General features: G+C 39.1%; 1 protein-coding gene across 3 annotated transcripts; it reads left to right on the top strand.

Moving 5' to 3' along the window:
* Positions 1 to 13: 13 nt before the first annotated feature.
* On the top strand, positions 14 to 27,701 carry LOC128254639 (protein kibra). 3 transcript variants are annotated; one of them, XM_052983836.1, is made up of 9 exons: positions 14 to 871; positions 21,793 to 22,091; positions 22,615 to 24,253; positions 24,315 to 24,495; positions 24,560 to 24,953; positions 25,025 to 25,336; positions 25,593 to 25,713; positions 25,778 to 25,987; positions 26,046 to 27,701. In XM_052983836.1, the coding sequence occupies exons 1-9, from the start codon at positions 624 to 626 to the stop codon at positions 26,473 to 26,475; spliced, it is 3,834 nt and encodes a 1,277-aa protein (XP_052839796.1). In that variant the 5' UTR covers positions 14 to 623; the 3' UTR covers positions 26,476 to 27,701. The 3 variants fall into 3 exon arrangements, with proteins under 3 accessions (XP_052839796.1, XP_052839804.1, XP_052839812.1); XM_052983844.1 differs by lacking the exon at positions 26,046 to 27,701 and having other exon boundaries at positions 25,593 to 25,711; positions 25,778 to 25,968; XM_052983852.1 differs by lacking the exons at positions 24,560 to 24,953; positions 25,025 to 25,336; positions 25,593 to 25,713; positions 25,778 to 25,987; positions 26,046 to 27,701 and having other exon boundaries at positions 22,615 to 24,251; positions 24,315 to 24,490.
* The last annotated feature ends 297 nt before the right edge of the window (positions 27,702 to 27,998 follow it).

Here is a 27,998-nt window from a genome sequence, read left to right as displayed (position 1 = left end):
CCAATTTAAAATCCAAACCGAACGGTTATGAAGCGCTCGCTCGCTCCAAGAAATTTCCGATCCTAAGTGGCAACGGCGCCAAGCAAACAAAACTCGAAGATTCAAATATTTTTTTCTGAACCAAAAAGTCGGATTTTCGGTGTTTGGTGATCGTGAATAAGAGAAAAGTTGAGCGTTAAGTGCCTCGTTAAGTAGTTTCAACTAGGCGAAAAAAGGAGCCCAAACGATTACAACGGCAACAACAACAAGCGATGGAAAGAAGCAGCGACTGTGAGCAGTGATCGTGCGTTGGTATTCACCTCTATACAAATATGTGTGTGTGTTTGTGGCTGGAATGGAATGCAGTTACGAAAAAAATAAATAAATAATTGAGAGCGCGCCCGCGCTCTCCCGCTCTCCATCGCGCGCGTGTTTCTGTTTCTGTGTGTGTTTGTCTCCATTATCGGCGGAGTGAAAGAAAAGAAAGAAACGGAATTAAAATGTCTTTGCTAATGTAAACAGCGCAAAGAGAAACCCTCCGAAAAAAATAGGCAGAAGTAGATAGCAAAAAAAAGAAAAAGCGCGCGTCGGGTGAAAAGTAAATAGTTTTCTCAGACTCCCAAAGTACAGAGAGAAAAATTAAGATGCCGAATCTGCAACAAACCGCTTCGCAATCGCAGCATCACCTGCATCCCCACCACCTGCGGCCCCACCAGCAACAACACACGCAGCAGCACCAGCAACAGCACCACCACCATCATCCACAACAGCAACAGCACCACAGCGATTTCCCACTTCCAGATGGTTGGGATATTGCCAAGGACTTCGACGGCAAGACCTACTACATAGACCACATCAACAAGAAGACCACTTGGTTGGATCCCAGAGATTGGTAAGTGACCCTAAAAGACGAATCGAAAACCGATTGCAATTTTTTTTTGTAGGAAGTAGCGGAAATCATTTGAAAACAAATTGATTTTAAGGAGGAAAAACAATTAAATCAATAAGAAATTCGACATTTATTCCTAAGTCTTGTAAATATCAAATTGTGAATTCTTTTAGTTTCAAATATTCTAATAAGAATATAATTTTTCCCAAAAACCTGTTAAAAATAATGGATTTATTTGTTTAACTGTAGTTTAAAATACGGCTTATAAAGTTTCTTGAGAACATTTATACAAATTGCATGCTTATTGAAGTACATGTGAGAGTGCAGCTCGCTTATTCAGGAAGCTTGGGCAAACAAGCTGAAAAAAACCCATATAAATTCCGATTCCGAAGCGCTCTTGAACCGGAAAGAAAAGGTGCGTGCTGCAGCTGTGTGTGTAAAGGAATGCGATCGGTGGAGGCCAAAAAGAAACAAAAAGAGCTAAGAGGCAGCAGCGAAATAAATTACATATTTTAAACAAGGCAACACAACGGCAACAGGCAAAACAAAACGGAACGGAAAAAACTTGGAGTAAACATTCCGATTCGATGATTAAGACTCCAAATATAACTGAACTGAACTGAGAGTGGCAACAAACAAAAAATGAATTGTAAAGGCAAAAAATTAAAAAAAAAAGACGGGGAAAACGAGAGAGCAAAAGTTAAATAAAGCTCGGCGAATGATCTGCAAAAAAAAAGGAAACCAAAACCAACAAACTCATACGTAATGAGTGCGAGAGAGCCAGAAGAGAGCGGGCGCGCTGCGATCAGGCCATGTATCTCATAGATACATTTTAGTTTGCCGTTCGCTCACATTTTTTTGGTCTTGCCTCTCGCTCTTGCCCATACTAGTGCCTCACTCTCCATCTCTGTCGGTCGCTTTGCCCATAAACAATTGCAAAATGTACGTAGGAATTTAGCAGTTTCGAAATAATTGATTTCTGAAATTCTTCGCCCTCTCTCGCAGTTCAATCTTTCGATTTACACACAGAGAAAAATTGTTTGACATAATTTTGAAAAATGGATAATTATAAATCCAACTCAATTTTATCAAGCTAGAGCTTCGTAACAAATGTCCGGAGAAACTTTTGCTTACAAATATCTTTCTGATAACTTTATAGCAAATTAAACGCCTGAAAAAGATATTTTAAGCTTTAAAATTCTTTAACCTTGTCCTAAACGACATGTAAAATCATAAAATTAATGATTATATTGTGCCAATTTTTCTTTCTGTGCATTTGTATTTGTGTGCCGGATTGTTTCAGTTCGTGTGGGGCTGTGTGCGCTTCACGCTTTCAATTAACACAAACATTCCCTTTGTTTGTTTCAAATTGCACGGACATTGTTGAAAATGTTTCACTGAATTAAGCGTGGTGGAATTTCAGCATTTCTCCCTGTCCCCTTTGCTCGCCTTTAAAAATGAAACGAAACATCTGCGCATTTGCTAGGGTTATGCATCAAGTAGATTATATATGCACACATGTCGTAGGAATGTCTGCCAGTGGGCAACAAAGCAACGATCTATGTGCGTTCCGATTTCAGGGTTACAGACGATTGAAATCTGAAGGATTTTCAGGGAGTTAATTGCGTCGTATGTATTTCTTTTGACCCATTTTTTATATTATGTGTTTAGGCAAATGAGACTTCGAAAACACATTAACTCCTTTGATGGTAGTAAAGACTTGATTATATTGAAAAATGACACCCATTCTTAGTAGTTAACGAGACTCAAAAATTTAAAAAAGAAAAGTTAAAAGATTGCTTTATTATGTTCGTTAGCAACATATTTCAGTATTTTTCTTGCTATCTTTAAGAGTTTGTAACATCTAGTCCAATATACTTCCTTAATTGGTTCCACAATTTCACCATTCGCTTTAAGCAAACAAAAATGGTTAAAGTTACACCCCTTATGGGTATTTTGCAAGTCGCGCATATTTTTCAACCAAAATTTTTTACGCTTTTCGCCATACGAATCGCATACCCTCCCTGTCCATTGATCTCTCCGTTGCCAACACGAGTTGCTATTGAATTTTAAAAATTGCTGCCGGTAGCGCGCAAAAATTCCAATAAACCATAAATAAATTTCTACAATAAAGCGAAGCGAGCCAGGCCTCGGGCGGCCTTTAAAGGCCTCGCCAACAGAAATCACAGAAAATATAAATATCTATTCCCATACGCGTAAGCAAGGTCGAATTATCGATACCCTTGAAATTGAACCAATAATTGCTTGGGCCGACTACAGCCCACATTTTCTAATTTTTTCTAAAATTAAACGAAATGTTTGCACAACTTATGTGGTTTAATAACATTTAAAAAAAAATAGTCATTATAATACTTAAAAGCTTAAAAACCAGTGTATAAAAGGTATAGCTCGAAACACCTCATTGATCGGAGACTATTGTGGCTCTGAATAATTTATTTCTCTCAAAGGATTCCAAATTCATGACAAAGCCCATGGATTTTCCTTTGCACAGCGTATTTGACTTAATAAATGTTTCACTTGTTTGTAAAGCATTTCGACAGGCGGTGTTTTTTGTGATTTTCGTTGCTGTTGCCTCTCTTTTATTTTATTTTTTTTTGTATAAACAAAAGTTAACAACGACTTGACTTGACCATGCGATTTGGCATTTTTTTGCCGCCGTCTTCTTCTTTATTTTCTCATTTTTTCACCAGTTTTTGGCGATTTGTTTAGCCACAAACAAGGCGGCGACACAGAGGCACATTTTTCTGTGCGTTTTTAGACAGAAAACGTGTTTGGTGACAGTTTTTCGATCTATTCATAGGAGCTACAACAAAAAAAGATTTAAAAAAGCACAGGAAAAAATGAAATATAAAATATCAGCAAAATCGTTTGGCTACCAGTTGGGATACTGACTCGAACTCGTTTGTTTTACATAAACGCAAATCGCCGCCAAGAAGGCCTAGCGAAAGCGGTTAACGATCGCTGTCATAAGTCGGACAAAGTGGCGCCTGCGGCGGGGGCTGTACTTGAGTATCTGCATCCGATCAGTAGCACAAAATTTAAATAAAAAGAAATAGGTGCAGAGAAAAAAAATAAACTAAATAATAAAATAATAACAAAAAATTAAATCAGAAAATGGAAGAAACACAAAATAACCTTATTGAAAAGAAACTGCTATACAAACTACTGGGCTCTCGACACAATCTTACATTATTCTGACTTTACTTGGTATGGAGCATTTTTCTTTCTGTGCACTCCACTCTCAACCAGATTGTAGCGTTCTAATTCCACCTGTGGCATTTTAATTTGAGATCGAACAATCGAGCAGTTGGTACGATGGATCGCTGGATCGACCAATTGCATAAAGAACGCAAATCAGGCGATCGAAACAAGAGCTAAAAAAAAAGGGGAGAGGCGTGCATGCGTGTACTGTCAGGCATTATGCATTAGATGTGGCGATTTCTATCCGAGTCAAAACGAGCTAAAAATTTGCATAAAATTCAATTTGACTTTTGCAGCGAAAGATGCCAGCACATTAATGTATCTAGATACATACCTATCTATATATATATATATATATATATATATATAGATATATATATCCTACATATGTATATGCGCTGGTCTGTACATGTATAGCAACTTGGAAAGCTGCAAAACGGCATTTTTCATTTAATAAATTGCACAAGGCAATGCAGCAACAACAGCGGCAGCAAGAAAAGTGGAAAGAATGCAGATGCAATTGCCGTTTGCTGCTGCACCTACAGTGATAATTGACAAAAAAGCAATATCAAAAGATTACAAATTCATTTTTATTGGCTAAGAAAATCATTTGAAGAAATTTTGTTGAAGTCATTGTATTTTCATTTCGATTTAAAGATTTTTTTTAATTTCTTTCTCAATAAAATCTTTCTGTATATGAGTTTTTTTTAAATCTTTTGTTTTTTTAAACTTTTCAATAATGAAAATGAAATTGATGTTCCCAAATATGTTAAGTAATATTAAAATAAAGCACTTTTAAAGGAATATGTTTTTACTTAAATTTAAACTAAAGTAGCTTAGATTTGGCTTATGTGTACTCTGCATTTAAGTCGTAGTTGCGCTTAGCCAGTAGCCACTGTACGCGGACAACAGATGCAGATACACAGCAGCGGCAACAGGCAACAACAGCAGCAGCATGCATTGCATTTGTGCAACAAGTATTTCCACTTAACAACAGCAACAACAGAGAAGAAATTGTTGTTGCTTGTGTTGCAGTGGCTGCTGCAGTTATTGCTGCTGTTGATGCTGCTCCCCGCTGCAGTCGAAGTCGAAGCCGTGATTACAATTTGATTACGCGCATGAATGCGCGGCTTTGCCAGCAGCAACATTTTCTAGTTTGCAGTACACGGCCCAAAGCGTTAAAAAATATTTTCTTTTACACTTGCGAGCAGCAGCAGCAACTACGACTGCAACAGCGACACTCGCTGGCCAAAGATAGGCACATGGGTACATAATGTATCTGACAGATACATAAGCGAACTTTAGTCGCTCCTCACACCGCATGTTTTGCCCATTTTAGCGTCTGTTTTTCCACCAAAGCCGCTGCTGCTGCAACTTGCCACCAACTGCCATCTAAAAAGTGGCAACAACTTCCAGGCAACGACAACAGCAGCAGCAACAACAGCACCAACTACGGCAGATCTGCAACGACTTTTCCTGTCTCGCACTTGTTGCATGTCAGCGGCGACGTTCTTCAGCAATCAACACTTGTGATTTTTATCAAGCATAATGATTTCCTTTTCAACATGTGCTAATTAAGAAGGTACCAGGGGGTAGGCGGGGAAAAACAAGCTAAGGGATTGCAGGCAGATTGACTCAAAGTAGAGAACTTTTTTTTTGAATCTCCAAGAAGAATCTTTTAAAAATAATGCTTAATTTAATATTATAAATTCAAATTATAGTAACGGTTAACTATAAACAACTACAAAATATATTAGTGTTTAGTGAGACGAATATAATTGAAAAGTATAAATGTATTTATAGCTTATGCAATTGAAAACATATATTTAAAAATGAAATTAAATATTACTTCCTAATCATAAACTCGTAGTGATTTTCGTACGATTAAAATTTAAATTAACTTAAATTAAAATAAATCCTACATACGAATTATTCTAGTTATTGCTTTTTCAACAGGGTAAACTGTCGTACCTTGAAGTGCGAGCTTTCAGCAAAAAACACTTAAGTATTCTCTCTGTGTATCGCACCTTAGGGCCTGTGATTGTGACTCGGACTAGCCCCCATTTTTTGCCATTTTTTCTCGTGAATCTCCAAGTGGCCAGCATATCGATTTATAATAATTCAGCTGTCATTCGCGCAGCTGAACAATTTTTCACTTACAGAAACTGCAGACGTGAGCAGAAAATTAAGTTACTCTACGCCCGGCGATTGTTGGCGATTTTTCAGTTTCAGTTTTGCTTTTGTGTTTTTATTTATTTTTTTTTTTTTTTTTTTTTTTTGTTTTTCGTTTGGGGGGACACGGATAGGGCCCCCGATTCTGGGGGCTCTCTGGTCTGGTTATTACTGGACGAGGTTGTGCTCGAAATTGGGATTCCGATTTGGATTTGGCTGTGGCTTTGGCTTTGGATTTCGAGCTGACTGCCTGCACGCGCGATTCGCAGGCATTTCGCTTGTTTTTTTCGGTTTTGTTTTTATTCGCTAATTTTGTTTCTGCACTCGTCTGCATGCCGATCCGATCGTCGTCGTCTGGTCGGATTTTGCCATATGCTGAGCTGGCTCTTGACTGATCGTGATGTGTATATATATGTATTCCATAGTCCATACCAAAAATCTGTGCAAAGGTAGCAATTTTCTTCCATGTACGAGTACGAGTACGAGTGCATGCGGCTATGAAAAATAATAAAGCAAGTGAAATGAAACGAAACGAAATCAAAATACAGGCCCAGGAATGTGCACACTCAAGATAAATTTCTGTGGGATTCATTTGCTTAGTGTTGTTCGTAGTGTGTAATCCTGATCCTGTAATTCTCATTTATGTAGCAGATTCGGATCTAATATTCTCAGATTCTAATACTTTTCGAATTTAAATATTGAAAAAAATATATAGTAACTATAAACAATGTTCTGTTATTATAATCGTGTAATAAATTGCGTAAAGTATAGAGTAAACTATTTCTGTAAATTAAATTTCTTCAGTAATAATAAAACTCATAATTTATGTTAATTATTTTTAGTATAGGCAATGTGGGTTTCCAAGTCCGAAAGAAACCGACCAGGGGCAAACCAAGAAATTCCTCCATGCCATGAGCATGTGTTTTATTTTACTTTAGCTTCCTGAATATTGCAGCTGTTTCGTACAGTAGGCACACTTGAAACTGAAGAACGGCTACGGTATTTATAAGATGTTAATCTTTTATATGCCATTTGAAAACACTTTCCCATGAAATGCCTTGCTTTAAAGGAGGAGACTCATCTCTCCTTCTCGATTTAATCGCTGGCAAATAATTGCCCTAATCAGGCACTGGACACGCTCGGTGTGGACAATGGCATTCGCAGCAATCAGCTGTTCCGAGAGCTGCCTTGACTAAATACTTTATGGGAAAACCAGAAATCCAATGCACAAAGCACACACAGCCATACAGAATGAGGCATTCCATAGGTTCAAGTCTTAAGTCGGGGATTTTAACTCCATCCCCAACTCTCTGTCCCTTTTGTTGGCTGCACGAAACTTTTGTATTATTTTTCAGTAGCACTTTCCGAATGCCATTTGAGTGCGCATAACATATTCTTAAAGTCTGCCCCAAAAGGGAGGAGATGCAGATGAATCTGCGGGGGGCTATGGGATGATATAGCTGATGGCTTCTGCGCAGGCGCACGTCTTTTCTTGTATACCCTTACAGGGGGTAATTTTACATTGTTAGCACACATAGAGAGTCGAAATGGACATGTCCTTTTTTTTATCAAACTATACAAAATAGTAATGATTAGAGTAAAAATAATAAATTCATACGCCTAATATGTTATTCAACAAAATAAAAACATGAATTCTTTAGAACAAAAATATTTAACAAGGTTGTTATCATATTTTATTGATCAAAAATTAATATCGGTATGTCCTGTAGTTTATTAGCACGAAACTAATTTTAAATAACTGCAAGAGTATTTAAACAACGGATTGCTAAAGTCAGATGGCTACCTCGTTTCTCGTCTTTCTGTGTCGTTTTCTTCACATTTCTTTTCTTTTTTTTGTATCTTTCGGATTCGAGGCGATGCAGCGACTGCAGGAGGAGCATAATTAACATGGAGGGGGCTATGGCCGTGGCTGTGGAATGTATCTGAATCGGTAACTGTGTATCTCGTAGGTGTTCAAGTTGTTTGCTGCTGTTCGTTCAACTGTGGAATTTCGTTTTGTTGTCGAATTTATGGCCTAATGAAGTGATAAGGCAGGCAGAACGGGAGCGTGTTGGTGGGAAAGAGAGGGCGAGTGCGGTGGCCATATGTGGACTTTAGCTGTATATCGGCATTCCTGGGATACCACTTAAAAATGTATCTGTATCTGAGTGTGTCTGTCTGGCTGGCTGTATCTTTTGCGAAGTATCTTTTGTGTGTTGTGAGTGCTGCGTGCGCTGTCAAAATGTTTACCACAGCGCATAATTCATTCGCTCGTTTGCCCGATTCTTTTTGTTCGACTCGGCGCATTCTTGGGATATTTAAGCTGGAATTTATTGGTTTGTGGGTCAGGGCAACAGATCTCTCGGATCTGCAATCGCATTCTGACGCCGCTCGTTGGAATGTGCACGAAAATATATGTATTTTGCGCAGATCCCAATTTCCCCGTTTTCTGTCTGTGGAAGCATTCAAGAGTATCTTTGTCACACGCCCATCTCTAGTTTGCGATACTGCTGATGCAAGTACTTGGCACATAGGATGCACATTGCACATGGGATATGGCCTGGCCAACAGAAACCGGCTCAGAGAGCGGGATAGTGCGATTTCGGTCCCCGACAGAGCGAGCGAGAGGGTTTAAAATGTTGATTAAACTGCTTAAATGCGCAAAGCTGACATTCATGTCAAAGCAACTGACTTTGCCTCCTGCTCTCGCATCTTGCATCGCCTGCCCCGGCAAAATATGTACATAAATAAGAACATTTTTATGGGCTGCATGTTGCGGCCTGGCTGCAACAGCAACAGCACAGCAGCAGCAAATGTTGCCAAGCGCTTGGAATGTTTGCCAAATACAAAAAAGCAGGGCGTAGCTTACATAGATACATACGTACACAGAAGAAAAAATATAAATCTTTAATGAGATATTGTGTTGTCTTATTATTATTTTTTTCTTATTTGGTTTTAAAAAGGAGAGCTACAGAAATTAAACAAACTCAAAATCTATTTCTAAAAAATTAATTAATTCTACAGAATTCACTAAAACAAACACCGCTAAGACATAAAATGTGCACATTTTTGAATATTACAGCAATTATTAAAAAAGCTCTTTTTGCGACATACGAATAACATATTAAAGCTCTAACAACGTTGTTTATTTTCATTTATTTTCATTTAAGCTAAAACGTTTTAAATATATATATATTTTTTTTTGATAACAAAAAAAAACAAGCACGTGTTTTTTTTAGTGTACTCATGTAATGCTTTGATACATACATTCGTGGTAGCTTTGGCATTTAAGGCAATGCGCGCATTGCTTTAATAAATGCATGCACATTCAAACACACAAACACAAGCAAATTGCATTCAATTGGTGCCGCTGCCGCTGTTGTGAGTTCACAGCAACTTTGAAATATTTTCCAACAGCAACAACTATCGCTGCAGTTGCTGTTGTTGTCGTTGTCGTCGTCGTCGTCAGCCTATTTCCAAACACAAAATGCATTTACTTTACCGCGCTCTGGCATTCCCAACCCAACGCCCCCTCATCCGCCCCGCCGTCCGTCCAATTCGATCGTTCGTTCAACTAGCGACTGCGACTGCAACGACGACATTGCTGCATAGTTTGTTGCCGCTGTTGCTGTATCTGCACTGAACAAAAAGTTCAACAAATTTTTTACCCATTACCAATATTGGTATAAAGCTTAGAATTTTTGTAAAAAAAAATTGTAATTACCAGTTTTTTTATTATAATTGGTTAGCATTTAAAGTGAATATGATTTAATGGAATGGCAAATTTGTAAATCGTAAATGCTATCAGTTTTCTGAGTACTCTTCTATCTATCGTGGAAATAAAAAATATATATATTTGATATAAACATGTTTACATCTTAATTTATTGCCTTTTAAAACCAGCATAAAAAGTGTCAATGTTTGTTTATTCAATTTGTTTGGCTTTTGGCCCGTATCATATTATTGAAGTCAAGATACTTTATTTGTATCTGTTAAACATTTTTGGATTATTCCTTGCTCTTGGTATAAGGGTGCCTCACTTTTTTATTTTTTTTAGGTCGTTTCCTATAACATTAGTTGTTTTAGTGTAATGTTGCTATTGCTTCGATTGTTGTTGTTGCTGGGCTTGCCCCCAGCACAGCTCTCTCGCTCTCTGGCGGCGATCGCAACCATCTTGTGTTGTTGGTTTTTTTTCATGTTTTGCTTTCGTTGCTCCTTCGCACACATTGTTGTTGTTGTTGTTTCATAGCGTAAATAGCAAAGTTGCCCGTACAATTTTAGAAGAACTTGTCAAAACCGCATTCCTGAGCCGCAGCTATCTCGCTCGAACTTAGTTGCTCTCGCAGTATCTCCTTCACTCTTTGCTGGAGGCAATAGCAAGATCGCAGCAGCAGCAACAAAAACAACAACCATTGCAACTGCAACGAGTTATTTATGCATGTTTGTTTATTTGTTTGCCTCGCAGTAAATGATCACATACACGCATTCCTAGATACACACACTCGCATTTGTTTATGCGTGTGTGTGGCTGCGCATCTGCTGCCGCTAATAAATATTTTGTACGATTTGTATTTGTCGCTGCCAAGAACAACAAGAATATCTAAATTGGCTTATATAATGACCAACTGGCAACACATACATTCATACTATACATTTTTGCATTTTTTCGTGTTTTTCCTTATTGGACTCAACACACGCGCCAGAATTCGATAAGTATCTTTAAATAACTTTATGCAAATGTATCTGGAAGATTTCAAAAATTGCTGGCAGCTGTAAACTGATTCTGATTTTTTTGCGTTATTTTGGTTGTAAGTTTGAAGTTTAATATCACTTTTAAAAATTCCAAATAATTTGATTCTGTATCTATAAGATAACTTAAAATAAAACTAAATTTTTTTATACATCTAAAAGATACAAAAAAAATCTGTTGTCTAGCTGTTAACTGATGTTTTCAAATGTTCATCTAAAAATGAATTAAGGAATGTTTAAAACCATTGTCCACTTTTAAGGCAACCCACTATTTCTTTCGTTTCACTTATCTTTATGATTCGACCCTGACCGCCATATTTTTGTACACGGCAACATTAGAACGCAAAACCGCAAAACGACCCACAAAAAAAAAGGAAAAATTCTTTAATCAATAAAAGCCAATCGGCTATGGCCAGCCGTGGCCAAAAGCAACAACAATCAGACTAAAATTCCATGGTATGCCACGAGCGCTTACCATAAAATTGGAAATCTTTCAAGTTCTTGCCATCGGACAGCCGATGTGTCGGTTTTCGGTGAATATCTGTGTGCGAGATAAACAAACAAACCGAAAAATGCCAGAAAAAGATATCTTGGAATTTTGTTTCGTTTCGTTTCGAACGGATTTATATAGAAATTATTGTTATGGCACGTTAAGGAGAATTATGAAGAGGCGAGACGCTAAGAAGAAGCGGATAGGGTGCATACATAATTTATTTAATGGCCCGGCGTCAAAAATAACAGCGAACAACAAATTTGTGTACATTTTTGCATACTCCAACAATAAACCCCCCCGACAACAAAATATCTTAAACAAAAGCATATTTATTTATAAAACAAAAGGTGAAATAAGACGAAAAAAAAGAAGGCAACAAAAATAAATACGGCAAATAACAAAAATGTTAATTGGCCCATTTGACATGCGGCATTTTTTTGCCTTCTTTGCATTCCATCTCTTTCGAACCAGCTTTCATTCTGCTTATTATTATTTGTAGACAACGTTGAAAAGTATTTTCATGTTGCTGCTGTTGTTGTTGCCGAATGGCATGTAAAGCGAAAACAAAACCGAAAAGAAATAATGAATAAATATTTGAAATAAGTTTGGCCATGATGTGAATTCCCAAACTGTCTGCAGCAACCAACAAAAGATATGTATAAAAATTTGTCCTCTGTTTTTTTTTTGCAAAGCAAAGTGGCCAAAGTGTCTGCGAAAATCAAATTTTATTCGTAAATGAAAATCCAAAAAGGGGAAGACTTTTTTAAATTATCCGTTCATAATTTAGTACGAAATACTCCCCTTAATCCATAAAAATTCTACGCAGGAGGTAAATTTGTTAATCTTGGCAAGCCTTTCGGTTTCGAAACTTTTCCACGGAAATATTCATTCTAATAAAAAATGACAGATGAGTGAGTCCAATGTGTGAATCGCCAAAGTGTCTGCCAAAAACAACCAAATTTTGTGCTCATTTCTATTGTGATTGCGTATTTATTTGATGTTAAATATTGGCAAACATTAATAAAAACAGAAAGTACAATTTGTTTTCAATATACATTGAAATTTATTTATTTTGTCTATAAACACGATAAACTAAAATGCATAGCTGTTTATTATTTTGGCATATATTATAGAATTTTTCCAGGTATTTTTTTTTAAATTTCTTAAATAACATGTTATCTTCTTTTTAAAAATTGCATAACTACGTCCCTATACTGCAATTATAAAATATTCATGTTAATCCAGAAAATGAAACGCCATTTACTAGATCTTGACAAGCTTATTCCTTTGTTGATTTCGCTCCCACAATTAAAGGGTGGAAGGCATTACCATTTTTACCATGAAATTCTTATTATGAATTCCCATCAAAACCCCCCATCCCAGATCCAGATATGTATGTGCATATGTACCCGAACTCGAACATATACTCCCAGTATTCTGGGTTCAATTCGCACACACACGACCCTATGTCTGGAATGCGGCCCCAACACAATGGAATGGCATGGTATCGTACGGAATGGAATGAAATGAAATGGGGGAACTTCCCCTGCTATGCTGCATTATTGCGGACTAAATTCTATCAGATACGATACACACGAGTATGACGATCGGGCGAATATAATTTCGAGGCGGAGACGTTGACGTCGTTCAGCTTGCGATTTGCGTTCGCGTTCACGTTTTGTAGTCGGATTTTTCGCCGTATTATTTCAATATATTCGATATGTATTTGTGTACGATCTGTATAATACAGCTGTGTTCAAAATAATAATAATTATGGTGCAGAAAATATATTTCATATATAGTCATTTCAAAATGAGACTCTAATAGAAGTCAATGTACTCATTTTTAAATCATAAAATACACTAAATAAATTTTAAAACAAAATTTCGAAATCGAGTAGAAGTTCTATTAATTTGAACATAGCTGTAATAAATATGCATATATACATATGGGTACAGACATATGCGATCTCGCCTCGTTTGGCGCACAGTCGCTTGGCTGCTCTGGTATGTGAAGGTCGCAACAGTTGTTTTGTTAATGACAGAGTACAACCACGATCGAGGGGGCCAACAACTACTACTCACACATAAAAATAACAAACACGAGATGGCTTACGGCTATTAGCCAAGTAAACTTGCACTTTACTATGCAGTTGCATTCGTCTTCAAAAAATGAAGAGAATAGAAACAAAGGGGCTCCAAAGTATCTCCATCTTGAGGTTCTTGGCCATGCATCTACTTCAGCGATTCCCGGAACCGACTAATGTCAGTCCAAGAAAAGTGCACAGGTGGACACTTTGAAGACTGAAAAGTTTACCAAAAAAGAAATGCAAAAGAAAAAAACCAAAAACCAAAGACCAAAGCAAAACAAACTTTGTATTTGATCTTGATGTTGCCAAGGTTTTCAACACAAACTCAAAATTAGTAGGAATTTTCGTGAACACACATATAAGTTAAGATCGGTTGGAAACATTTTGGCATGTTTTATGTGGGCGACAGAAATGTTTCCGAGTTGTCGTGTCGAATTTAAATCTTTTATAATGCGCATACCAAGAATTTTTGTTGACGTATTGAATACCGTTTGCATATTTCCCAAAAGCCACAAGACATTATTTTAGACCAAAAACGTTACAAAATAGATTCTCAAAAACATTTATGACAGTCAAATGTATTTGGTAATTCAGGTGATTAAAACCAAAAGATCGCGTGATTTCGTTACTGACATATTTCATTCATTGAAATCTGATTCACCACTCAAATTGATAACAGGGCACCTTCAATAACTGATTTAATCTTTCTCTGTGGGTCAATAAATACACCTTAATGGAAAAGTTTATTCTACATATTAAAAGAACAAAATTTACAGTTCTGATAGGTAAATTTGAACTTGATAACCGGCATTTTTTTAAAGTTATTTGATTTGAAATTAATATATTCAATAACTATATTGTTTTTTAAGTCCAAAAAGATACGTTCATTTTGGGGTATAGATGAATACCAAATTATATTTAACAATTAATTTCGACGAATTCAAACAGATTTTTAATATAAAGCATGCATTAGACAACCTAAATTCTCAAATACACATTTTGCAGGCAAACGATCATCGATCAACTTTGCCCTTTGTAAGCTATGCATTTGAAAAATTCTCTAAATTTTCTGACCACCTTTTAGCTTTTGAATTTTGGCAATTACAGTGGCCGCAAATAGAATGTGGACCTAGCAGACGCAAACGCCCGTCAACAGGTCATTAAAAATCATAAATTTCAATTTAAGTTTATTTTGCTTTGGCTTTGGTTTTCTGATTTTGCCATGAGCGGCCAAGTGGGCGCTCTCTGCATACATTTACTCGGTTGTCTGTTTGTTTATGTCCATGTATAAATTCTATGAATTTTTTAATAGTTAATTTGTATGCAGTCGGCATGCTCATGGCGCAAAAATTTATTTCAATTGTTCACTTTGGAATTTATGGCAGACATTTTGTGATTTCGAAATGTGAAAGACGAAGAGCTGAGCCAACCAAAAGTTTTTGAGAGCTTTAAAGATGTGTATAAGTTGTTCTGGGCCGTCATGTTTTTCGGTGTGACTAACGTGAGATCGGCCCACGCCACTCGTATTGTATGGGTCCCTGAGGTCTGAGGTCTCCGGACTCCGAGGTCCGTAATTGACACCCACTTGCCGAGCCAAGTGGGTTGAAAGATATGTGGGGGAAAAGCCCCGAAATCCGGCCATCCCATTGGCCAGATTGTAAAACACTTTCCTAGATAGGCTGTCCCAGAAAACAAAAAAAAAAAAACAAAATAGAAAACCTTCGTCTTATCTTGGCCCAACGCATGCGCAGTTCATTGACTTTTTCTCTCTTATTTTTTGTGGGTGGGGGCCTGAAAATATGTAAAATATGCATAGAGACGGGTCGTAAAATGCATTTGATAAGCTTCACACAAGTTGGGGACGGGCATTAAAGTGGTTTCCGCTTTTTATCGCGGCGGAAGGAAGTGGAAGTGTGAGATAGACGAGATGCGAACAGGAAATGCAGCTAATATACACCACTTTTCCACAAGTCCGAGCGGGAAAAAACTCCAGTGCGAACAGCACTTGGGACCTGGTTTAATGGGAAGGCAACGCACGGCAACAGCAACACAAAAAGCAAAAACGACAACGACAACGAATCGCGATAAGATAAAACGCCGTACGACCTTTATAGCGTAATTTGATTAAGCTCAAAAATATTTGTGAACGCTTGACGCTGACAGATAATGGAACCAGTCCGACATCGCCGCCAGAAGCAGGGCAAATAATTTTACAGCAAATAATGTGAGCGATTATAATTAAACATTGTTTTCCACAATGAATCTTTTCTGAAGCATCTGTGAGATAGCGATCATGAGTTTTGATTTGATGTTTGTGTGTCTTAGTCTATAAATAGCTCTAGTTACACTTACTTTTTTCGGGTTACCGGTTCGTATCTAAAGTTTGGTTTCTATATAAGAAAACGGGGTGTAATCTTGACAAAGCTAAGCAATGGAATTTCAACAAATTATGTACCAACATACAAGTTACTTCTGACACGCCCATTTAAAGTCACAAACCCTTACATTAATGTCGGATACTATAAAACTCTGGTAATTTAGAACTAGTTTATTGCGAAATGTTTTTATAATATACAGTTTTTTATGAATTCCTTTAAAATATGTAAGCTCTTGAATCATCTCTATAATTGCTTCATTCATTTATCGACACGAACCAATACAGAACCTGTTAAGTAATTTCCCTAATTGCGGATTCGTAAGATTCTAAAGCTCACAACGTATTAGTTTTAAACTTTTGACTTTTATTGCCCGAATGGTTTGATAAAGACCTTGAAATGTACTTTACATAGTTTACCTTTACTTATAAATTACCGGACGCTGAATGAGAACGAAATTATTATTTTTAAGCACTTTTGTATGCTTTGCGTTCTATTGTCTAGGCTCATAAAGATGGTTCCTTCATTAGATTACTGACCTTCGATAATGAAATCTCGATAATTGATGCCATCAATTATCCATGGAATTCGATTACTGGCGTTGTTCAATAAACTATTTTATTGAACTTTTTAGTTTCGCCGTGTTCGTGCTATATGATTTTAAACTAAGTTTGCTAGCATTAATTAAATAATTGGTTCGTTCATTTTAAAGTGACCTACGCCAACTGATTTACTTGATAGGTATATTTTTTGGCTATTATCTTTGGCTGAATCACAAGCCATATACCTTTGATTCTAAAACGCACAGTGCCCTGCTATAAAACTATTTCACAACCTGCCGCAACGGGGGGTTTTGGTTCCTCGTTCATCATTCCTCATTCTTCAGACCATAACCCATTATAAACCGTATAGTATTTGTGAGATAGGTATGTCAAGGTGATGTTTGGCCTGCTCGGGGCTGCTCGATCAAATTAGGTTATAACGTGGAGATTATATGATTCTTGCATACATCAACTTGACATTAATTTCACAAACCACTTTGAGCTCGAATTTAAACCGGAACACTTGCGGCTCCACTTGCGTGTTCGATGTCTCAGTTCCGCCAAAGCGAAATAATTGAAATAGAGTAAATCCGACTACGGTGCTACGTGACTCGCTTGCGAAGTGGTCGGGTCGAGCTGGGTCTATTTTTTTTTGTTCGTCTGCCTAATATTATGCCTATTTCGGACATGATCATTTATACATAGATACATAGCGTTCGGGACTGGCTTGATTGACGCAGGCCTCGATTTGAATTGCTAAATGATCTCGTCGGGTAGCAATGAATGGCCGGCTAATTTGTGAGATTCTGCCCAAGTGAATTCATTAAAAACTATTTTTAAAGAAATCAATTTGGAAAAGAATTTAAGTTGACGGGGTTTTTCGATGCTATCGAGTCGATGGGAATGCTTACATTTGATACATGGTTTAAGGTTTAAGAATACCAACAAGGAAGTTTAATTGCGAGCCTAATCTCAGGAACTCAGGAACAAGAAAAAAATTCATTAAGCTAAACAATTAAGAGTGATACTAGACCATTAAAGATTAAAGTTATTGGAATGAAATGATATACACTCTTAAGATAGCTTTAAGCCGAATAGATAGAGTTTTAATACCAAACTTGAATTGCGAACTTAAAAGCAAATAAAAGAACTACAGCTGAAAATATTTAAAGAGTTATAGGCTTGAAGCTCTTGCAGATTAAAAGAATTGACAAACCTGTACAGTAATTTCAAAGCACTTTATTAGCTAAAAATCTGGCTATGGAACGCATTTGATTTGCTGTTTATTGGTCATCAAATGGTCGACTCCCTAGGCCATTTCTTACTGGTTATGGCCGCGAATTAGCATAAAACTTGACGTGAACAGTTAAATAATATGGTTGATATGTGTACGTTGTGTGTGTGCAGTTAGATTAAGTGCTGCCTAATGACAACTTCGCTGGCCGCTCGCCATCGCCGTCGTCTTCGACTTCGACTTCGTCTTCGTTGTAGTTTTCATTTTATTTTTATTTTCCCCTCCACTGCCCCATGCCATGCCCATGTTTCACTCATATTGTGACAACAAAATTCATGCTGAAATATTTTTGGTCAGAAACTTGTTTTTTCCTCATTTTTGCCCCACCCCTTTGTCTTATTTTTTTTTTAAGCGCGAATTTATTACAGCGCTTGGTCGCCGCTGCGTCGCCGCGCCATAAATATTTTGTTTACAATATAATTTAATTTATGCAGATTTCTTGTCCGCTCTTTCAGCGGACACGTTTGTGTACGCTCACAGCGGTGGTCAAAATAATATGTCCTTTCATCTGTAGACATTTTTAACGCTTTTACTTGTCAATATAAAAATTTAAAAAGCAGCTTTAGTCCATTCATCAATTATTCATAATAAAACGTTCTATGTATTACATTTTAATGTCTTGTTTGTATAATTATATAATATGGTTAGCATCAGCATAGTTATGCTAAAATTTTAACCGAAAGTGTGTGTGCATGCCATACATGCATATCAAACCAAACGTTACGTTTAATGTGGGCTGGAGTCAGTTTTTAAGTTAACTGCTAAAATGCCAACAAGTCGTTAGTCGCTCGTTAGCTGAGTGCCAGCCTTTTCGACCGGCTGCCTTCCTCGTTTTAGCCAGCATCTGCAAAAGTGCCAATGAAGCCCTATTACTTGGTAACCTGTGCCACGCCCACCCGCCTCGCTTTTCATTGATTTTTTTCCGTTCGATTTAGGGGAGGTGCTAGTGGTTGTGGCAGTGTTGATGTCTCTGAGGTCAAGCGCTAATGGAAAACCCATACAAATTTGCATACGATTTTCTTATTGAGTTAATTAAAGGCCCATAAAAACCGGCAGCCGTTTACCGAATTTAATTGCTACTCACTCGGCCCAACTTGACACCTGTCTACTGAAAGGGGAGCTTCTGATTAAATGACAGAGTAAGCCCTTCTCAAAGGTTCGGAGAATTTTATGATCCTCTATGAATAAAGTTTCCTTGGGATTCATTTAGAAAGACAGTAATTTTATCTGTTGCAGGGGATTTGCATTTCAGTCATTAGACTTTTAGTTGTTGAAAATGTTAAAAGATAAAGGCAGTTTATAAGAAATAGTATTTTTTTTTATCGAATAAAATATTTGTATTCATGTTTCTGTAAATTTGGTTTTTATGATCAAACTTTTGTTTGTTAAATTTTCAAACATTATAGTTCTATTAGGTAAATAAAAAATCGGCCACAAAATGTAACTTAATTAATGATCAAACAAGGTAAACTTCATTAGACTTAATTATAGTTATTTCCTAGATATTTTTTCAACAAAAGTTCAGTAGAAACAAACAAAGCCCGGCGTAATGCAAGATGGAAAACTGTGCCATTTACTTAACTTGGCTTACAAACTGCAAACAAAAACAAGAGTTGGCTTAAAAATAAATACAAAATTTGTTGATTTTTAATTATGAAACCGTTGTGCTGTGCTGTTAACATAGACGGGCCACAATTCACGACGACATCAAATCAACGTCGTCAAGTCAAAGTCATGTATTTTTCGCTGGCGATTGTCTTTGGCGATCGTGAGATCGCTTTGTGTGTCAAATGTGGAGCTTTGGACCCAAGCACCGAGAGACTGGCACATGTCTCCGGCTGCATTTGTGTATCAGTTTGTTTATTCATGTTTGGTATCTATATTTTATTTTTTCTGCCCACTATTCAGTATGTTTTTGTGTCACTTTTCTTTTGTTTTGCTTTTGTGATTCGAGTGCAAAGTGGATGAACCTTGTTCCGTTTATTAAAGGCGTGCGTTTAATTCAATAAACTGCAATAAATATACAGGCGTGCATAGATGTGTGTACTATATCAACAATAAGCTATCGCCAATGACTCTTTAATATTGATGGGAGTCCCTGTCCAAGTGCACGTTCACAAAAGTTTAAAATAATACCCTCTGAAAAGGTAATATAGAATAATTAACATAGGTAATTTATGCTTGATTTAAAATGAATTGACAAGATTTGTAAGTGAATACATTAAGTCACACATTCTTTTACTGTAAATCAAAGATACATTGTTTCTAGGCTTATATTAAATATTTAGGTAGCCCTATTTCCGTTTTTAAAACAATTAGCTCATAGTGTATTTCCAAAGCCAATATTTTACGACAGGCTTTTGCCCCATCTCATTTTTCAGACGTCATCGATGGCAATCTAAAATAATCAATCTGTAATCTGGGGATTTTGACGATGTTTCCTTAACAGATCAAGCCAAATATAACCGCAGATTAACAAATCTAAGATTAAAAACCTATTTAAGCTTATTTTGGAGGCGTGTCTTACTTTTAATTTTTGGCCTAATGCCTTAAACTTCAAATTCAAAGTCAGCTATTTGCAAGAAAATCTATAGTTGAGTATTAGTCAGCGCACGTCTTCAGTTTGTTTTTGTTTGGATTGCGCGGTATTTCAGTCAATCATAAACAAAATTGATTGTTAGCCGCAGCTGCGCTAATTTTATTTTCAATGGCTGTGTCAACATTCAATTCCAGATAAAACAGCAAGCCGAAATATATGTCTTAAAACGCAAACAGCAGGCAAAAGGCTCGTGTCCAGATATTCTAAGAAAATGCCAACCAAATCAACTGGCAGACGGACAGACAACTGAGCTGCAATCTGGGTATTTGTAAACAAATATTAAATTATCCACAGTGCGTTTCGAAACCATAAGATATCATTAAAATAAACAAAATTTCGTTCACTTGTTAATCAAATATTACCCATAAATAACCATTTATTATATTTGACAGCTGATTCATTTCAATAGTTTATTTAAACCGATAAGTACAAATAATTTTGTCTTTCACTGCGTATACGTAATTTGATTTTTATAGAAGTTTTGAGTACATGGTAAACAATGACTTTTAATCAATAGAGAGACTATGACTTATATTCTATGAGTTAAATCGACCTTTCAGTGATCTGTTTTATATATGTAAATAATTGAATTCAGTAAATTTTGTATACAAAATACAAAGGAAGCCACATATTGGCACAAACTCTTTACGAATTGCAAATATGTGGTCTTTGATCACAGTATATCGTTCATTGAACTGCATGCCATAAACCGATTTACAACTCTGAAACGCACTGCCTTTCGGTATCTATCGCATATGGCGCAGATTTTATTATCTCCGTATAATCCCCGGGAGCTTCTTTAATGGCTGTGCGAATTCCAAAGCAATGATTAATTAACAGTATGCCGAAGCCATAATGAAAAACACAAATACGCAATTGAGGAGACACATCGATATGTGCGTATGTTTCAACAATCAATCCATGGCGATTAACAATTATCGTTGGAATGCGAAAATGTTGTTGCCTGATATTGAAATTGAGTTTTGCAAGCAAACGGAACAAACAGACGTTGCCATCGTCATCAGTTGGGGCTTTCGGTTTGGGCCTTCTTTCCGCTTTTTGTTTTGCTTTCTAGAGATTAGACGAGAGCGGCATTTGGCCAACAACAAACAGACCGCAGACATTCCGCCGCATGGCTGCGGTAAAAATTGGTATTTCTGCGACACTCTTAGCCGTCGTAGACATGTGCCCACTTTTACCCAAAATGCACACAGGAAATGCCCCCCAATCTTATCAAATTCCAAGCCCAAACAGGCGTGGGAATGGGTTTAGATACATCTTGTGAAATTCGACATGGAATGTGTTAAAATGGGTATTACTTATAGAAATGTTTAGTGTACCTATGCACATTTTTTAAACCTAAGTTAACTCCCCATTATCTTATTACAGCTACACAAAGCCACAGACCTTCGAGGATTGCGTGGGCGATGAGTTGCCCATGGGCTGGGAGGAATCCTACGATCCAAATATCGGACCCTACTACATCAATCACCTGGCGCAGAGCACCCAGCTGGAGGATCCTCGCCAGGAGTGGAAAAGTGTGCAGGAGCAGATGCTGAGCGATTATCTGTCGGCGGCGCAGGATCAATTGGAGAACAAGCGGGAGATGTTCGACGTCAAGCAGCAGCGACTTCTTTGGGCACAGGAGGAGTATAATCACCTTAAATTGGCAGCCAGTCGAAGCAGTCGTAAGTATCTTAATCCTTATTTGAAATAGTAGCACAACTATTTAATTTAGATGACTCTCGGCCCAATAACAAAAATTCGTTTCATTATTATCAAATCTACGAATCAAACTGATTTTAAATACAACGCATTAAATAACGATCCTATGACTCTCTTCTATTAAATTAAATAAAAAAAACATACATATATTCAAAGAACACATGTTTCAATATGTTACCAGTCACTCATTAATAGTGCTGTACTCAAGTAATAATTAATCAAAAAACGATATGGTTTTTATTTAAACCAAATTAGTTTCGAATTCCAGTTACCCAACAAATCTTATCATTAATACCTTTAAACACATTTAATCAATACATGCAATCTTCTTTGAGAAGAACAGTTATTATGTTTTTGAGTTTTATATTGGGGTAACTAGTTTAACAACGACAAATAACTTGAAGTGTTATTATTTTGAAAACTAATCTCGTGCGATATACAATACAACAAAAACACTGTTAGTAATATGCCCTTTTTCCATTCCAGTGTGCTCTTCCTCCAGTTCGATGAGCCGGCACGATCCGGAACTGTTGAGGGCCGACCTGATGTTGGCGAGGGAGCGTGTCCACCAGCTGAAGCAGGAGCTGACCCACATTACCAATGACATATCCTACACGGAGCGCGGCATGAACACACTGTACTCGGTGGGCGAGAAGATCAATGCTCGGGAGAATGGATGCTATGACATCGCCGAGGTCCAGGCGATTCGCGAGGAGATGCTCAAGGTGCACAAGTCGCTGGTTTCGGGCGAAAAGGTGCGCGAGGAGCTGATGCGCAGTCTGGTGCAGATCAAGAACGAGCTGAGTCGCCAGCAGATCAGCGAGGAGAACTCGGACCTCGCCTCGCCCTTCGATCGGGTGTGCGTGGCCAGTCAAACGGATCTGTGCGGATCGTCGGGAGACAATCTGAACGGAGGAGCCCGATTTGCCGAGATGGCCAAGACCAAGTTGCAGTACGCCGAATGGCGCAAGCACATCAAGAAGCTGCAGCAACAGCTGGCCGATCATGTGGAGCGCATTGAGCCCGGCCAACTGGAGTCGGACAAGGATCGCATTCTGCTCATACAGGAGAAGGAGAAGCTGTTGAACGATCTGAACAGCATTTCCCTCAAGTCCCGCAGCGAAGAGGAGAAGCGGGTGATCCAGCAGACCCGCCACAAGCTGGAGGAGGACCTGAAAGAGGCCTACGAAGCCAACAACACGTGCGTCGCAAATCGGTTGCGCTTCCACGAGGAGAAGCAGCTGCTGCTGGACAAACTGCAGGAGGCCCTCAAGTCCACCAAGCTGCTGGAGGAGCGTCTGAAGTCCTTCTCCTCGGAGAGCACCTTCTCCATTAGCAGCGGCAGTAGTCTCGGCTCCCTGTCAACGGCCAGCAGCAAGAGTGCCTTGAGTTTCACCGACATCTACATCGATCCCTTTGCGGTGGACTCACCCATCGATGTGGTGGATCTGAGGCGGCGCTCGCAGCGATTGTTCCAGCAGCACCAGCAGCAGCGACTCCATCCCGTGCATCCTGTGCATCCGGTCCTACAGCAGCAGCAATCCTCGGAGGTAACGCTCTCGCCTAGAAGCAGCCTGTCCATGGAAACGCCGCCCGCCTCGCCGATGAAGTATAACCCGGGAGCGGATCTAACGACACAGGTCCTCAAGGAGGAGCCCACGTATGCTAATGCTCTGCCCGCCCCTCCTGCCTACACAGCCCCGCCCCCAGTTCCGATTCCTGGAGTGAGGGCACGACCCTACGATCTGGACTCCACCGTCCTCGATTGCATGATGCTGGAGGCCAAGCTGCAGAAGCTGAACATGGGCACGCCGCTCAACCTGGCCGCTGCTCCTCTGTCCCCCATTTCGGAGAAGCCCTCGCTGCTGGATCTGCCGCAGGAGATGCTCAGTCGGTCGTCTTCCACCTCCAACACACGATCCGTTTCGGCGGCAGTCAGCAATGAATCCGTGGCCGGCGATTCCGGCGTCTTTGAGGCATCGCGAGCGCATCTGCCGCGAAAGGAGTTGGCACAAGTCCAGATTGGTCTGAAGTATCTGAAACAGGAGGGAGTACTCGTTGTGTCTCTGGAACGAGCCAACAATCTGCTGGCCCTTTGGACTGCCTCGGCGGACAACTCACAGGTGTAAGTATAGAAAAGATCAGGCATTCCCAGATTTTGATGTTCTTATTTCATTACTTATCAGGTATCTGCGTGCTGCGTTGCTGCCGAATTCGCTGACATCCATTAGAACCAAGGCGCTGGGTGATTTCCAGAAGCCTGTCTTCAACGATACATTCGCAGTGCCCATTACGCTGGACAAGCTGCTGACCAAGAGCCTGCAGGTGACCGTGGTCACCATGACTGGACAAAAGGAAGAGATCATTGTAAGTATACCTTAACCAATTATTAACCAATCTGGCAAACTAACATGTACTTTTGATATATCAGGGCACTGTGCAGATCAGCATGGCCGAGTTCAACCCAGAAGATTCCACCCTGAAGTGGTACAACGTGCTCAGCTCCAAGTTCATTCCCAGCTTTGAGTCCCTGGACATTCCCTCCACCAGCGCCGCAGCAGCGGCAGCCGCCGTTGCCGCCAGCAATGCAACGGCCAGTGGCAATAACCGGGAGGAGTCTTCGGACGAGTCCACCATTACCTCCTCCCAGACGTCCACACTCACCAGAAACCAAGCGCCTTGCATGGAGCTGCAGGAGCAGATCGCCGCCGAGTTGCTAGAGTTGGGTCCACTCAACGAGCCGGAGTGCAGCGACGACGATGACGACGAGGAAGAGGACGAGTTGGATGACAAGCAGCTCATCAATGAGGTTGGCGTGATGAACTGTAAGTTAATTACATTTACAATACCTTTATTTATTTCAGTATTTATTTACTTTTTCTAATCTAATCAACAGCAAGCGGCATGCTGGACGCCTATCTGCAGAACATGAAGCAGGAGTTCGCCGACAAGGAGACGAACACCGAACGCGCCTTCCTGCCGGAGAAGTCGCGTGGCCAATCCCAGCTGATGGACGACAGGCCCGTGAAGCGCTCCCAGACCTTCACTCCATCGGCGGCCGTCAGCAAGAACCGCTACAACTGCCGACTAAACCGCAGCGATTCCGATTCCGCGATGCACTGCGGCGTGGCGCCACACACTTTCCAGCGCGGTGCCGCCGAGCGACGATCCCTGCGCTTCCACACCAAAGCGCCCAAGACAGTCACAAGTAAGTACAAAATTCGTAGGATTACAAAAAATTGTAATGTTTCTTAGAGGCAAAATGAATTGACTGATTATGTTTGAACGAACTGGATGTTTTTAATCAAAAAATTTCAATAGATTCAGTTAAATAACACCATAAATTAGTCTTAAATCGAAGGAATTTTTAATCCATTGTAAAATCAAACTTTATTTCCCCTCGATTTTCAATAAAAAAAAATTAAACTTTTTATTTAACCATAAATCTATCTTTTTTATTTTAGAACTGCATCATACTCACATACCCCGCACCAGCTTGGATTTGGAGCTGGATCTGCAGGCGCAGCACAGCAAGCTGTACTTCCTCAATGATCAAATTGCCAAGCTGCAGAACCTCAAAGAAGTGTAAGTTAATTAGCATACCCCCTACAAAGAAGCGCAATTATTTAAAAATATTCGTATTCAACAGTTTGCAGAAGGCCTGCGAAAACAAGGATCCGCTGGTGGCCGCCTGGGCCATTGAGAACGAGGAGTTCCAGCGACTGGTGGCTCGAGCCGATCCTGCCAAATGCCCCGAGGAGCGCCAACTGCAGAAGTTGCTAATGAAGACCGCCAAAGAGATTCACAAGCTGCGGAAGACCAAGGTGCCCAAGGGTTGCCCCGATCTGGTGTCGTTCAAGTAAGTCACTTTTGGGTACACATTACTGAGAAGCGGTATTAAAGGTTGTTGTTTACAGAGAGAAGATCACTTTCTTCACACGCAAGGGACTGTCGGTGCCCGAGTTGCCCAGTGAATTCAACTTGCCGGAGGCCAATCCAATCGAAGAAGAGGAGGAGGAGGAGGAAGAGGACGAGGATGAGTTCTACAATTCAGCCGAGACGGCAATCGCCATCAATACGGCACTGGTGGCCAGCAGCAACAGAAACAAGAATCTCAGTGAGCACCACCACAGGGCCGCCGGCGGGGCAGTGCCCAAGATACCAGCACCAGTGGCCACTCCAGCTCCAGCTGCTCCGGCTGCCAACCCTGCGGCCACTCCTGCGGCTACTCCTGCTGCCACTCCCGATGCTAAGCCAGCGGAAGCTCCAGTTCCCCTGGCATCGGCCGATGGGGAGCAACAGCGCTTCGACTACGTGGTGGATCGCAACTATGGCGTGGAGGTGTAGCCCCTTCCATGACTCCCCGTCTTCGCTGTACATTTTTGTAATTAATTTGTAGTATTTATTTTCACTAAGCGAAAAGTATTTATGTGTATAAACAACTGATGTAACAAATATCTGTGCCTTATAGAGAACGTGAGAGGAACGACAAGAACCATGCTAGAAATGATATATCTACGCATAGCTATGCACTAGCCCTAAGCCCTATATTGTAATTAGATTAGCCAAGTAACTTAGCCCTAACTACACCCATAGTCAGTTGTACAAATTGACCCCCACTGATGACCATATAAGAGCAACTAAGATATACAAACCACAAAACACCCGCCCCAAACAATTTGCCCGCCACGACCCGCCCCGCCCCGCCCCAAAAACACAAAACATAAAACAAGGAAAATCAAACAATAACGCGCACATTGTGCGTTCAATGCCTTCAAATTCATATTGAAACCAACTGTAATCTTAAGACTTGAGCAAAATTATACGAATGTTTATGAATATTTTTATACGCTAGGAATCTAGGAATAGTTATACCGCTTTGATAACCCCAAACCACTTTTACACAAAACGTGAAGAGAAAGGAAATATTTATTATATCGATGGATCGATCGATGTAGCGCTCGAATCCAATCGGTTAGGTTAGTGTTAGTTAGCTTGCGTTTTTGTTAAGCTCAAAACGAATTCTTACATTGTAATTTTTTTTATAAAAAAATCCTATGCAAAAAAAAAACAAACCACACAAAAAAAGTGAATGTACCATATTAGATAATCGTCACTATGTTAACTATAAGAGCGCCCTTAACCCCTCTACAATGCCACCATTGAAAAGCGCAAAAAAAAAATAATGAGAAAGAAATATAAAATGAAACCTTGTTATGCTTTCCCAAGCGAACCTGTTAAAACTGTTGACTTTGAAACTTTGCCGTGGCGCACTGAGTTCGTATGAAATGAATTGAAATTACCCACAGCTCTAGTTTAGTTTAGGTTTTGCACGTGCGGTTTCCAGACTCTGTGCAAACTTTGCTGTTGTTTATGTTTTCACTAACCAGATCCCAGACCCAGCCTTTCCCCACCCCAAAAATCTAGCGAGTAGCACGGATAAACTGAATGAAAGCCCCCACACATATTTTTCTATACCATAGTAATTTTAGTTGTAATAAATTATATGAAAGTGAACCTGTATATTGTAATTGTGCAATAAACAAACAAAAAAAATACTGACATAACTGAAATTATTGTGTTTTGAATTTGGCTCTGAAATAACAAATATTTAATTTTTACGCCGTTTTAATATTGGAATCAATTTTTGGGTGGAAACAATTTTTATGCTTTTGCGGAAGTTATTATAATTTTAGTCAAAAGTTTGCCACGCACTGAAGGAGACATTTTTGACCCTATAAAGTATATAAGTTCTTGATCAGCATTACTAGAAGAGTCGATATACGCAAACTTGTCTCTAAGTTTTAAAGCTATCACCAAAAAACTTTCCCAAAAGTTATAATCTTCAAGCTGTAGTAATACATACATTT

This window comes from Drosophila gunungcola, chromosome 3R (assembly GCF_025200985.1).
Source record: "Drosophila gunungcola strain Sukarami chromosome 3R, Dgunungcola_SK_2, whole genome shotgun sequence".
NCBI classification, from domain to species: domain Eukaryota; kingdom Metazoa; phylum Arthropoda; class Insecta; order Diptera; family Drosophilidae; genus Drosophila; species Drosophila gunungcola.
The sequence above is the reverse complement of the archived record's forward strand: the minus strand, read 5'-3'. Positions and strand labels throughout refer to the sequence as shown.